The 13414-nt window shown below is 38.9% G+C and overlaps 2 protein-coding genes across 4 annotated transcripts; one reads left to right on the top strand and one right to left on the bottom strand.

Annotated features, from left to right (window-relative positions):
- Positions 1 to 608: 608 nt before the first annotated feature.
- Positions 609 to 4631, bottom strand: LOC118222796 (peroxiredoxin-5, mitochondrial-like). Its single transcript, XM_035408650.1, has 6 exons — positions 4303 to 4631; positions 3292 to 3426; positions 2718 to 2849; positions 2083 to 2121; positions 1790 to 1854; positions 609 to 1216 (listed from the first exon to the last, which is right to left on the bottom strand). Exons 1-6 carry the CDS (start codon positions 4312 to 4314, stop codon positions 1108 to 1110), a joined length of 492 nt encoding a protein of 163 aa, XP_035264541.1. The 5' UTR covers positions 4315 to 4631; the 3' UTR covers positions 609 to 1107.
- Positions 4632 to 4894: 263 nt separating this feature from the next.
- Positions 4895 to 8401, top strand: trmt112 (tRNA methyltransferase subunit 11-2). 3 transcript variants are annotated; one of them, XM_035408653.1, is made up of 5 exons: positions 4907 to 5198; positions 5339 to 5418; positions 5680 to 5781; positions 6292 to 6384; positions 7151 to 8401. In XM_035408653.1, the coding sequence occupies exons 2-5, from the start codon at positions 5344 to 5346 to the stop codon at positions 7250 to 7252; spliced, it is 372 nt and encodes a 123-aa protein (XP_035264544.1). In that variant the 5' UTR covers positions 4907 to 5198; positions 5339 to 5343; the 3' UTR covers positions 7253 to 8401. The 3 variants fall into 3 exon arrangements, with proteins under 3 accessions (XP_035264543.1, XP_035264544.1, XP_035264545.1); XM_035408652.1 differs by lacking the exon at positions 5339 to 5418 and having other exon boundaries at positions 4895 to 5198; XM_035408654.1 differs by having other exon boundaries at positions 4908 to 5418.
- The last annotated feature ends 5013 nt before the right edge of the window (positions 8402 to 13414 follow it).

The following is a 13414-nucleotide window of genomic DNA, read 5'->3' as shown; positions in this document are numbered from 1 at the left end:
TTCCATTTTGCATGTAAAAACAAAAAACCCTCACTTAATACTAAAACTCGGGTCTAAAATCAGCCTGTCCGTTCAGTCCTGACATCAACCACTTAGTGTAACATCTTTAAACTGCTCCAGGATCCACTTTAAGGAAAATCAGTTCAATATACAAAACGTATATGAAAATATGTGGTTGATGTAAAACTGGCTTGTTTTCCTATTTTAACTGGTTTAAAGGTCTGAGGTTTACCGTATGTTTCCCATGATAAGTGTTGATACACCACCACTTTCACAATGTCTCTCTAAAACTTCAATCTGTATGAACAACCATTTTCTTTAGATAGACTGCAGTAGAAAAAGTTCCAACCTCCCCTTCACTTAACATGAAAATAACCTTTTAAAAATTCTACCTCAGTGATCAAAAGCCAGAGTCGTGTTAGACCCTGAGCTTAATGTCTATATCCTCCCATAATCATTGTAATTTATCTCAGTGTTACAGGAGCTCCCACTCTACCCATCTAGGCCTCCTCAACCAAACCTGGCCAAATGTGTTCCTGCCTCTCCAACCCAGCTGAGGCGTGACTGGAATTCTGGTGCAAACAGAGTACACACAGTACAGTAAACAGTTCACTGCAGTGAGAATCGTTTTATTGAACAAAATGGCATCGTGCCTTTACAACCCAACTTGTGCGTATTTCTCAAAAACAAAAACAAAATTACAATTTCAAGTTCTGCAATCCAGTTCGGCATTCTACTACGTGACTATCTGTACCCTAATAATACCAGAACATGCCTGCTATAAAACTGTTAATACTTCAGGGAGTTTGGGAGGTAGCCAAACCTGGTCTTGCAAGCGCACAAAAGAACAATTTAACCGTGGAAATAAATTCCCTGCATTGTGTAATCACGTCTCAATGTTCTCGAGACTGCAGGCACATCCTTGTTCATTCTTCACAGTGGACAAAATTCCTTCTGTGACAAAGCATAATACTTTTGTGGTACACAATAACAAAACATGGTTGACCACATTAATCTTTCTTGCTTGGACCAGGATTGGTCAAGTGTAACAAGCGGGTGGGGCACTGATGCTAACCGGTTCTGGAGTGTGAAACACTTTGAACCAGTTTAGACCAGCTCAGACAGAACGTTGGAGGCCAGGCTGCACGTCAGGCCAGTCCCGTCTGGTTCTACGTTGATCTTCTTCACCACACCATCCTCCACCACCATTGCATACCTGAACGCAAAAGGACAGAACACCTGATTTTCCAAGTTACAGTTGGATAATTACACAGAATTAATACAAACAATGATTACCCATCAGCACTATCCTATTAAACTTCCATTTCAGTTATATGGCAAGTCTGTCCATCCTGCTCAATGGATACAGGGCAAAGTGGCTAGCTAACTGGAGTAAACACATGGCTATTGATATCTAATTCAAAAAGGTACTGTACAGAAAACAAATAAATCTTAGATATTTAAGTTTGGTGTGTTACTGCTGACTCGTGCGGCACCGACAGATTACAAGTTACTATATCAGATCTCAGATATTATATTTGGTGTAAGGAGTGCAAGGAAATCAGCATCGTTCCCACTTCAGGTCAGCGGCAACAGAAATAACAGGAAAGCACAGCGTGAATGATGGTTCCAAATGGGGAGAAAATGGAGACAAAGATACAATTTTCAAAAAAAAACTTTCAGGAATAATTTTTTTGAGCAGTAACAATGCTGGCCTCTTGTTTCGTAGCAGGGGGCCGTATAAGTGATGATGTGAAATAGGACAAAATGACGGCAGGAACATCCTCACCTCTTAGACCTCTGGTTGCCCAGCGCTTGCACGATCTTATCGTTGTCGAGCAACAGATCGACTGCCTGAGAGACACAAATAGTAGTGGTTATGTGCCACCTCGAAACAGCAAACAATACGCACAATCAATCATGGAAAAAGTAATAGGATGGCTAATATAGTCTTAATTTATAACTGTAGATAGGGGTTAGAATACTAAGAAAACAATTCTCATTAAACATCAATACATTACAAATAATTAAGTTTTAATATTTTAAAAATATATAACAGCATTCATACTGTTGCATTAATACCTTAGTGAAAGCTCCAGTTGCATCAGCCAGCATCCGCACCTATGATTAAAAACATTAGTGGAATTAATGTAACTGATACAGTGGAACTGTATGTTGGACAAGCTAGTGAATGTGTATGCAGAAAACAAGTGATTAAAATAAGTAAACAAATTCAAATGATAAAATTGCTGTATACTATATTACTATTGCAAAAACATAGAAAGAAAAATATAAAAACAATTTTACTTGTAATTTTGGTCTCCAAAACTTCCACAGAATGCATATTATCAATAGAACTATTTTATTCTCTTAATTTACAAACAAGTACTTAGCCACGTGTGTAAAGTTTAGCCACATGATGCTTATAACACTACATATAATGAAAAGGTTTGCTAACATGGGAATGCACAGTGAAATTTACTGCTGCACCGCTGACTGTGGAGTTATCATTCTGTGCCCCCTTTGTGGCAGTCAGTACATTTCGCCATTTCTCTTTCACCCACAATTACAACATTCTTAGATCAACAGTCAGAGGTGTAGAAATATGCCAAAATGTCCATGACATTTATTTCCTCAGTGCTGTTGCAACCGCATTGTGTACTGAAAAGCCATGGAGAATGGACCCTTGTCACAGGCGCCTGCCCACACTGACCCACCTTGCCGTCTGCTCCGTGCTCCTTGCCCCAGGCGGCCATTACGAAGGCGTCATTGACGGAAATGCAGGCCACCTCCTGTACCCCCTTGCTCCGCAACTGTGCCACCTGCTCCACGAACCCAGGCAGGTGTGTCTGAGGGGGTGGGCGTGGTCACAGGCAGCAGGGGACAGAGAGAGAGGTGGGGAGAACAGGGTGGCACAGCGGGAGATGCCAAAAGGAGGGAAAGAGAGAGGGAGTGAAAGGGAGAAGGGATGAACAAGGGTTAAAAAGGACACATTAAGGAAAGGGAGAGAGCAAGTGTTCTGTAGTGCTGTTCTGTAAATCTTCTTCCTCTCAGGTACAGGTACATATGGGCTGTGCTAAAGACATGCTGGCAGCACATGATCAGTGCTTTGCTGTTACAACAACACTACTAATTACAGTATGTATTTGGCACCAGAGTTAAAGTGTATCCAGTCTCTGGTGGGTTCTGTATACTGATGGTGCATTATCAGTGAAACACCACAGTTCAGCTGAACTGCACATTTCAATTTTGAAGAAAAAAAACTTGGAAAATGCATAATAAATTGAGTACCTTGGAGCAGCCCGGGGTGAAGGCTCCAGGCACAGCAAAAAGAATCCCCTTCTTCCCCTTGAAGAGCTGGTCCATGGACACCTTGTTTCCAGGCTCACCCTCCTGCACCTCAACAGCGGGCAAAGATTCTCCTATCTGAGGGAGAGCAACGAGAGCACATCTCCGATCACAAAAGAGAAAATGCATTTACACACAGTTGCACACACCACAATGCACACTCTTAAATCAACAGAACTCCACATTGGCACTGGGCAATCCATGAATAGGTACTTCCCTCATCTACAACAAGCTCTGAAAGCGGTTAGTTAAATCAGCACTCTGTTCTCCAACGCAGCATCACCATATTCCCACTCGCGCACAATGACACAGCACAGACGAGTATTATGTGATAATCTACAGCACCACTAATGGAATGCTTGCGCAATACTGGCCCTTGTGATTGTATTCGCGCTGGCATTGTAAGTGCGACATTAATCTTATGTGACCATATTCAGTGGCAAACGCATTACAACGGTAATTGTCTTTTAAAAAAAAATCATTTTAAGTTGTTTTGTTGACTCAATCGATATTATAACTAAAATACATACATGATGGTTCAGCATCACAAATCTTCACAAGTAGAATGAAGCACTCAAATGATTTCATTGTGTCGGCGCTTCTACGGCTTCATACGGGTGCGCGAAATTATCAATGCAACGACACAAAAATGATTGTGTGATAGTAATAGCAACCGTTTGGCTACATGAGCACTGCCAGTTCCAGATCTGCATTTTTAAGAACTGAATGACGTCTGAAGTAGGTATTATAACGTTTGCACCGAAAATAATAAAAACGCATGGTAGGCCACCCCATATTAGAGGCCTAACCGTCGCCTGACTTTATTGATTAGGCAGTGCCCTGAGAAGAAAAAAAAAACCCAAGTGGTCAGAAAGAGCCTTTGACCATTGCTAAACACACACGACGAAATGTTAATTATTTTCATAAAATGGTTCGCATAGCACAAAGTCCTACCTTGATGGGCATATTGACGAAAAATGTAGCTAGTAGTCTACGCAGGATAGCTCGCGCAGCTCTGGAGACTGGGAATAGTGCAGTGGATATTAGGGCACCAAATGTATCGCTGTCATGTGTTACCAAACGGGGGTGTGTCCACACGCACTAAAATAAATTTCACCTAGTTCAGCGACGAACGCTCGTTCATTCTAGATTTCAAGAGAATCTGTTGGTTATATTCTACACTCGGATTTTTAAATTGCATAGCAATTGTCATTAAATGTCAGAACTAGGCTAACCGACAGCCTTTTATTACACGGAGAAACGTTATATTTTAAAAGGAGTCCAAAGATTTCCAAATTCCTGCACGGTGACACGATGTTAACCACCAGACCTGTGCGATATAACCATATAACAGGTCCAGTTTCAAAAGAGTGATTGTTTTAAATTGTTTTTGAGCATGCGTGGCGTAATTGTACGGTTAGCATTGGATCGCATTGCTGCAACTAATTTGTCTTTTAATATTCAGTTTGAAATGTTATTAAGTTACAGATACTAAATCTATTTAACATTAATTTACGAACTAGGAAGTTATCCTATTAATTAAATCGTTCTCTCCACTTGTTTAAGACCAATTATTGGATACAATTACTAACATAACGTTGTGTAGGACTCCATGCGTGCTGTATTTTAAACAGTTCGAAAATTTAGAAGAACTTGCATGGTTTTTAAAAGTTTCGGTTAAATAAAATCAAAATAAATATTAATATAATCAATTAAAATAGAGCGTTAACTCCAGAGACTGTATAAAAATGGTTAACTCCCGCGTCAAACACAAGAGTTCCCGGAACCTTGTGTACATGAACCGTACTACTCTGAAGAGACACTTTCTGTGTTACACTCGGGTGTCCCACGTGAGTTAGAAAGCATCTCTGATCACTGGTCTAAGACGAATAGTTAAAGCTATCGTATATTTAAAAAATCAGCTTTTGACATATTCGACCAGCTGAATAACTTAAAAACTGTTATACCTTCTACTAATTTATATCAACAGCGAGGATGAAATTACTTACGCATAACATGTTGACATCGCACGTAAAAGGCGTTATTAAAGGCTACCCTCTCCTCATCAAGGTAACACGAAAACCGTTTGTTAGGAATTAACTAAATATCAGGTTCCGTCTCGCATCTTTCAATGTTAAATCTAGCTGAGTAGATTTTTTTGGCGCACGCTGTCATGATACTCTGCCATGTCGTTGCGTTTTGCTAGCTACTTACTAAGCCATGCTCTCTAGGAATGTTATTCATTGTAGTACTAAGCGCCTCATGTCAGTCTTACTGGTTTCCAAGTTTGTAATAATTTCTCTATTTCTACTCGTTGGCGATTGTGCAAAGGCGACGGAGGTGAAAGTGATCGAAGTCGAGTTCAAGCCACAGTTCGTCAGCCGAATGATTCCCAAACTGGAGTGGACAGCATTCGTACAAGCGGCCGACACGGTTAGCCCTTTTATACAGTCCATGGGTTAGTCACGCTTCCAAGCAGTAGTATCTTGATTTGGTAATTATTTATAAAACAGTGCTGTTTGTTTCTAAGCATCATTGTGTGTTTGGCATACTAATATACTATTGAAAAAACGTGTGTGTATGCTATTGTTATTATGCATCGCCTTAATTCCATAACTAAGGTCGTCTGCATCAAATAGTGCTGCTTTCTCCACAGGTCATTTTCCATATGTGGGTATAAGGAACTTTGCTGATGACCTGTGTTTTTGAACAAAAATGTGCTATAAAAAAAAAAAACGTTAGAACGCATCTGTGGTCAAGTATGTTTAAAACGGCCATAATATCCACAGTAAAGCTATTAACTATTGAAAGGTACTTAAATCTGGCCAATTCCTCACTGACTGGAATTGACCTACCCATGTCTATGGTTCATTATTGTTTATATACTGTATTCTACCAATATGCTGTTCTCCATCTTTACATTCTGTTTATACCTATCCCCAGCTGGGTCACCTGAATGATCTGCCCAACGAAGTTGTACCTGACTATGAGAAGAACGAGGAGTTTTTGCGCAAAGTCCACCATGCACTGCTGGAGGTACAAATCACTTCTGTGTTCTTACAAGAGAAATGCTTCCTAGCTGTTTTCATCCTGCTGTATTGTGTTAATCATGACACTTAGAACGAGCAGTATTATACTGCCCTGCAACTTTTACTTTCCATTTTCTAAAACACGAGTGCAGAGTGCATGTCCTTTCCTCCCCCAGCCATATAACGTACAGTGCAGTCTGTATGTATTTGGACAGTGATGCAATTTTGGTTGTTCTGTGCTGGACTATAGGGCTAAAACAGCAGAAATTGTGTCATTGTCAAAATACTTGCGTGCTGCACTGTATAATCCCTAGTCTTTCCTTAGGGGAAATGCATTTGTTTCGATATATATAACCTAGACTATGCATTGCACCAGTTCATTTTAAACCAGTTAAAATATTATTCTTCACAAACATTTGAGTTTCAGTGAGGAGGTGTCCACAGTTTCCCAGTTTCAGCAGTTAATCATTTGCAGAGGAATCATCTGCGATACGGCACATTGCAGAAAATTATAGCATTCGATTTGACTGATTTAAATGTCCTTGTAATGTGAATATATCACATTTACTCTTCAGTGTGCATTGCTATATCTGGCACAATGTGACCTTAAGAGAGTAAATTATCTTTCAGTAGATGTATAAATAAAAACACTTAACAGAGTTCTTATTTACTAATCAGAGGGTGGGCTTTCTTGTGGAGAGCCTTGTCGCCATAGCCTTATAGCATTATACTTGCAGAATTCAAGTCACCTCTTTCTCCTTGTTTTTCTGCAGGTAGAGGTGTTGGAGGGTTGCCTTCAGTGCCCAGAGTCAGGGAGAGAGTTTCCCATCACCCGGGGGGTCCCCAACATGCTACTGAATGAGGATGAAACATAGAGACAGATTTCGGTTGCTTTAATTTTTCTAATGCACATACCTGTACATACCCAAATATTGGAATCAGATTAATACAGTTTGTTAGATGCTTACTCCTTTGTTAGCTGTTTATTCAATATTCAGGAATAACTCAATTAGCACACTTCTTATTTCTTCACGATTACAAATGGTGAATCAATTTTAAAAGAGATGGAATCCTTGGCATGCCTTTCTGTTTACTAGAAAACTGCCTGTGTTTCCAGACTTTTGTGCCACCATTACCTTGATTAAGTTTACCTTCGCTCCCCAAATTCATACTGGTTTAAAGACTGCTGGGTATGCTGTAGCCCTCTATGACTTGCTTTACATCATCCTACACCACTCCAATCCACTGATTTCTGTATTGTGTCAGAACTGTAGTGATACAGGGAAATTTGTTTGCAATAATGCTCATTCTAGGAATATTTTCAAATGCAGTAACCCTGGCTAAGTGACATAAAAAATAGTCATGTCTCAAATAAATCATTGTATATTTTAAGATTGACGTGCCATATACACAATAAACAACAGCTGTTCTTCCACATTGATATAATACAATATAAACCAATGTTTGAGAACGTACCCGATTAGAGAGTGGCTGAAACAGATAATATTGTGTTTAGTCCTTTGGAGGAAGGAAATATTCTGTATTTCATTTTGTAAGGGCCTTTGGTAATCCTGTGTGGCCGAATCTCTGTTTTATGGAGTAGCAAACCAAGATTGCACAGAAATGTTTGTCATTTATTCTTAAATTGATGTATATTCTCACCATTTTTATCCCAAGATGGTGGATAATTGACTATAGCAGTACAGAGAGAAACCGTTTAATTAATGGGGGTTGTCCCTGTCTGATTATGAAAGAGAGGGAAGGGACACCTACAGTCTGCCTGTGCCAACTGCACATGAATTGTATGCCTGCAACACAGTCACAGCACAGCATGGTTCACACTGTGATAATTCCCTCGCTTTCAAGCCCAACTGCAGTTGGGCTGACTGTCACTGCTAATTTTCCTCTAGTGCGAAAGGAAATTGGGTGTGCCAAATTGGAAGATACTGTTTTGTGTTTTAAATTCCAAAATTGAATGAAAAGTACAACTGAAACAAACATGAGCTTTCTTGATGCAGTCTTAATTTTGGTCAAACGTTTTTATTTGTGTTTGTGAAATGTGTTATTTGAACTATTTTTAAAATGAAAACTACAAGATTTTTTATAATACGCTAATGAAAAATGCAAAATTCACAGTGATCTTATATATGACACATCTGTAGTACTACAGCCAAATACTTTTACAGCTGGGTAAAGGCAGGTATAAATCATATTCTTTCCATAGTTTTTGAATGTGTCAAGGAAAAGCAAAACAGACAAGTAATGACACAGACAAATTCACACAATGTGATGTCATTTTATTACAAAACACAAAACAGTAATGGGTCAAAAGAAATTCTATTTTGAAAATTCCTAGTCATTTTGAATTGAGCAGCAAATTGTTCTGACAGTACTGTAAGAACCATTTGAGCCAACTGACAGTGCACACGCACACACACACAAAAACACACAAAATAGGTGTCAATAACAATACACACAATCATTCTCAGTATGTTAAATTATAATGAAAATAGAATTTAATATTTAAATACAATTGCTGAAATATAATTCTCTCAATCGCCTTTCTATATTATTATCATTTTTCAAATATTAAGGTTGACTTTACATTTACATGGCTATACAGTAAATGTTTTTTTTTTTTTAATTAAATAAATGTAGATTTTGGTTATTGCTCATATTGCTCCTTAACACCCACACAGTGTAAAAACAATGATAAATAAGCTGTTGCCACCTTATATCCCTTATAAATTATGTGCTGGTTCTCATCATCCTCAAATTCAGGCAAAATGCCACAATGTGATGGGTAACATTAAGAGTACTCCAATTAATGAAATTATTACCACTGTCTGTTGATGCAAAATGTTAGAACCACATTTCAATGTACACAGGACCCATTAAGTAAATTCCTATCTCACTGAGACGTTGCCCTGGAAACATACAAGTTGTTCACTCTGCATTGATTTTGCATTGCTTTGTATTGCCAATGAGCAATCGTATTGTGTCAGGCTTTCTTTCCAAAACGAACCCTTTACATTCTTTGAAGCCATTACAGAAATATACAGACTCAATGTCCAGTGTATCCCAGCATAGCCTGATGCACTACAGTACTGCGGTCTTGTTGACGAGACCGTTTAACACAACCCTTACCGCTAACTAAAAAACAGCAAAGCACTGCCCTATCCTATACAGGTTATTCCTATGTTCAGTACCTGATGACTGCTACACTTCATATACAGTACAACCTCTAGATGTGCTCGTTGATGCCAAACAGTCAATCAAATTGGTAAAAAAATTATAATTGGAAGAATAAGAATTGTAGATCCCTGGCTCAACTTATTAAAAAACAGTAGTAAAACTATAATTATATAAAGGTATAATTATATCTTTGTTAGTTTTAAAACCAATATGAAAAATACAAGATGGACAATGAAAACAGTGAACATAGTATTTCCAATTTACATTCACACCATTATCACAGATTACAGGATTTAATTCACCGAACCTGAGGACTGGCCTAACAGTAAAAAATACACAAAACAAGTGAAGTGAATAAACTACATACAATAAAAAAACCTTTTGTCAGGTATGAATCAAGAGTTCAGACAACCACAACATAATCTGATCTTGGACAAACCTTTTTCCTCTTCAGTCTAACAAAACATACAGGATATATAATATTGTTTGGATTGTGGTTGTTTGTGGGGGTGGGGGAGCTTTGCAATCGATTTCTTTTGTAAAGTGCCTGTAATATATTATGAGAAGGGGGGCAGGTTTGCTTATTACTGTAATGGCCTTGTCCTTGGCATAATCACAGTCCCTTGTTTTCTTAGTGTTAAACTTCATGGAGCAGTTGAAAGGAGATTTAAACCTAGAGTTAAAGTTTAGACCACAGTGAACTACTGATTTGAAACTGTAACTAACTTCCTAACTGGCACTTTCTATAGTGGTCTAAAACCTCAAGGTATAGACCCGTGTCCTTTTTTTGTTCCAGCCTGCAAATTATGGTGGCAAACCACGGAGTGCGTCAAAGCAAAAAGGAAGGCTTTTGTATTTGCGCAAGTAGAAACTGCCCACAAATTTCCCCACAAATTAGGTCTTTTCAGCTCTGGTCCTTATGGGCAGCTTTCACTGCACATGAACCATAATTAAATCCATAAGTCATTTTAATGAAGCCGGTTAAACCCTCTTATCTGCTCTCGCTTGAAAGAGACGCATAAAAACATTCTGACTCGAGCCCTGGAGGCGAAGGGCCTCCTTCATAAATCAAGTCTATTTGTGTTGCGTTTCTGCAGCCTCCAATCAGAGTGCTTACGAAAGTGTTTTAACTGATTAACCGATTTCTAATTTCAACAGTGTGATGCATATTACAGCAAAAAAAAGAGCAAAATTTACAACCAGAAATAACAAATACAGAATGAACAGAGGTTCTGTGCAATGAGACCTACCCCTTGGAGGGTCACAGTGTCTACCAGTTTTTTGTTGTGTCCTTTCAATCAACAGCCAGTTTGGGCCTTAGAAAAAATGTTGGAGTCTTTAGCAAATCAAAATCTTAAACTAAGCACTCGAGCGAGAACACCAAACATAAGTAGACACGGCGGCCCTCCGAGAGATCTTTGCTCTAACCCCTGCAGTCTTTCTGGGTCTGATATTAGACATCGATTTCACACCTAATACTCCTCTTGAGATACAAAAAAAGGGGTTCAAACAGTATATTTCGATGAACTATTTTATCTTCATTTTCAGCCAAAATAAGAGTGCAACTAAACTCTTCAGAGTATATTTAAATGTTTCCTCGTATTTCCTTCATGGCAAAGGGTGGTGAGTTTATAGCGAGACTTATTGCAAGAAGGCCAGAGTGCAGCATTACAAAAAGCAGTTTTCATGTCTATAGAGCACTAAATTACATTTTTTTCTTTATTTCCTTTCTTCAGTCACCCAATTTTCCAGAGGAAAATATTTCACTGCAGTGTGTATAATTTATGTACCTCTGAGAAATGTACACTGGGAAACTTAGCCAAAAAATAATGAAATCACCTTCAGAAATGATGAATCTCTAATTTGTAACGTGCCAGATAATGCTGCAATACATGGCCCACAACGAACAAATGATTTCATCAGGGTCAACAGAATGCAAAATTTTCTCAAAGGCTGCAGTTCAGATTAATCTACAAACTACAAATCTTCAGCCATGTCTGAAATATTTGGACTTCAAATAGAGAGAAAATTAACGTTGTCCCCATTAAACAGCATTCCACCATTTAAAAAGAACTCTGAAACGTTATGTCCCAATTTCTTTCTCATTAGAGACATTATGGTTCGCGTATACCGACCAAAGATTCGGTTTTAACATGTGAAACCCAGACCACACCATTAAGTCTGAAGGCAAGATAAAACATTCCAAACTATGACATTTAATTAGAGTTCCCCTTTAATCAGGGCCTCACGTGTCCACTGGCCTTGGAACTGCGGTCTCAATTATGTGGTCGTTTCCCTCAGTTCCCACTGCACACACCCTCTCATACATACCACAGAATAAACCCGCTCTGACTATCTTATGAAGAAAACCCAGTCACAGCTTGCCCAATACAGACTTGTATAAAATATGTCATTGCCAGAATTCCCTTTGGTCTCTCCTCTGCAATGCAACAAAATCTCAACAGCATTACACATTTGCAAGAGAATTGTCTAATTAATCATTAACGAGCTCGTCGTGTCGCTTCCGGGGAAAAAAAAAAAATTCTTCATTGCCGTGTGCTGCTCCGCTCCAGGTCAGAGTGCATGTATGCATGGATGTCCATCGCCATTGCTATTTGAGTAGCGTTCATTATTTTTAATCAAATATTGCTTTTTATCTTGAAGGCAAAGTATACATTAAAGTGTCCTCCTCAATGCAATCTTGCATTGCTTGGGCAGAGTTCGTCCAAGTGCATGTCTGTCATTGTCCATATTTAATACACATTACTTATGTAATTTAAACTGGCCAGGAAATAAAATTCATACCTGCAGAAAAAAATAATAAAAACACCTGTAAACCTGGTGAGGTGAGGATTCAGTTTCCATTTTATAGGGGTCTGTACGGTCTCACATTCCTAAAGGATGCGATAAACCTCAGGACCTCCCCTCAGGATTAGCAGAACAACAAGCTAATTCTTCACACTGGACCATCCATCCTGCACAGCTGCACAATGTGTGTAGTGGTAGTGTGTTGCTGCAGAGCACGGTCTCCTTTTGAACTCCACAATAGAACACACATTCCATGTCGGTCATCTCCTCATTTTCGTATGGCTTCTCAGTAGGCTCATGGGGGGGGTAACGCTTGTTTTCCCTCACTATTGTCCAAAGGTTGGTTAAGGTTCATTGTTGTCCTCTCATCCATTAGCACAACCACTCTTGTCCTACAGCCGTTCTTTGGCATACTGTAGCATGTACACTTGGCTTACCAGCTTCTTCTTGAGGCAGTATCCAGCCTTGGATAGCCAGAGTTTGTGTTAATTTGTTTCGATAAAGAGAACAGAGGTGTATGTCCTGGGGGTTTTGGGGCTCCAGCTGACTCAGTGGAGGTACAAGGGGAGCATAGCCAAGGAGCAGGGAAGCCATCTTCCTCATACCAATCCCTCTTTTCCACCTAGCCTTCCCGACAAACACTGGAACAAAAAAAACACCCCTAACCCTTACCATTTGCCAATAAGTTAAACTTATTTATATCATTCCTGAAGAATAATGAATCAACTTTTTAACAATTCTCGAGAAATCAAACATTATTAGCATTTTTGGTTGTACATTGCTCCTAAATACCCTCCACACACTGCTATGTTAATTAGGTTATACCACTGATTTGTTAGCGTGAACACTAAGAAGAGAAGTTTGTTAAATTATATATTTAAATTATCTGTATGGCACACTCAGACTCAGATTTTTGGTTTGAACTCAACAAGTAAAAAATACCTTGAGATCCTAACACAGACTAAAGTACATAAAAACTTCAACTCATACCAAGCCCAACGGCATTCATCACACAGTAATCCTGGCCTTAATTT

The sequence above is a fragment of the Anguilla anguilla genome, chromosome 3 (genome assembly GCF_013347855.1).
Source record: "Anguilla anguilla isolate fAngAng1 chromosome 3, fAngAng1.pri, whole genome shotgun sequence".
Classification (NCBI taxonomy): Eukaryota; Metazoa; Chordata; class Actinopteri; order Anguilliformes; family Anguillidae; genus Anguilla; species Anguilla anguilla.
This window is presented reverse-complemented; position numbering and strand designations above follow the sequence as displayed.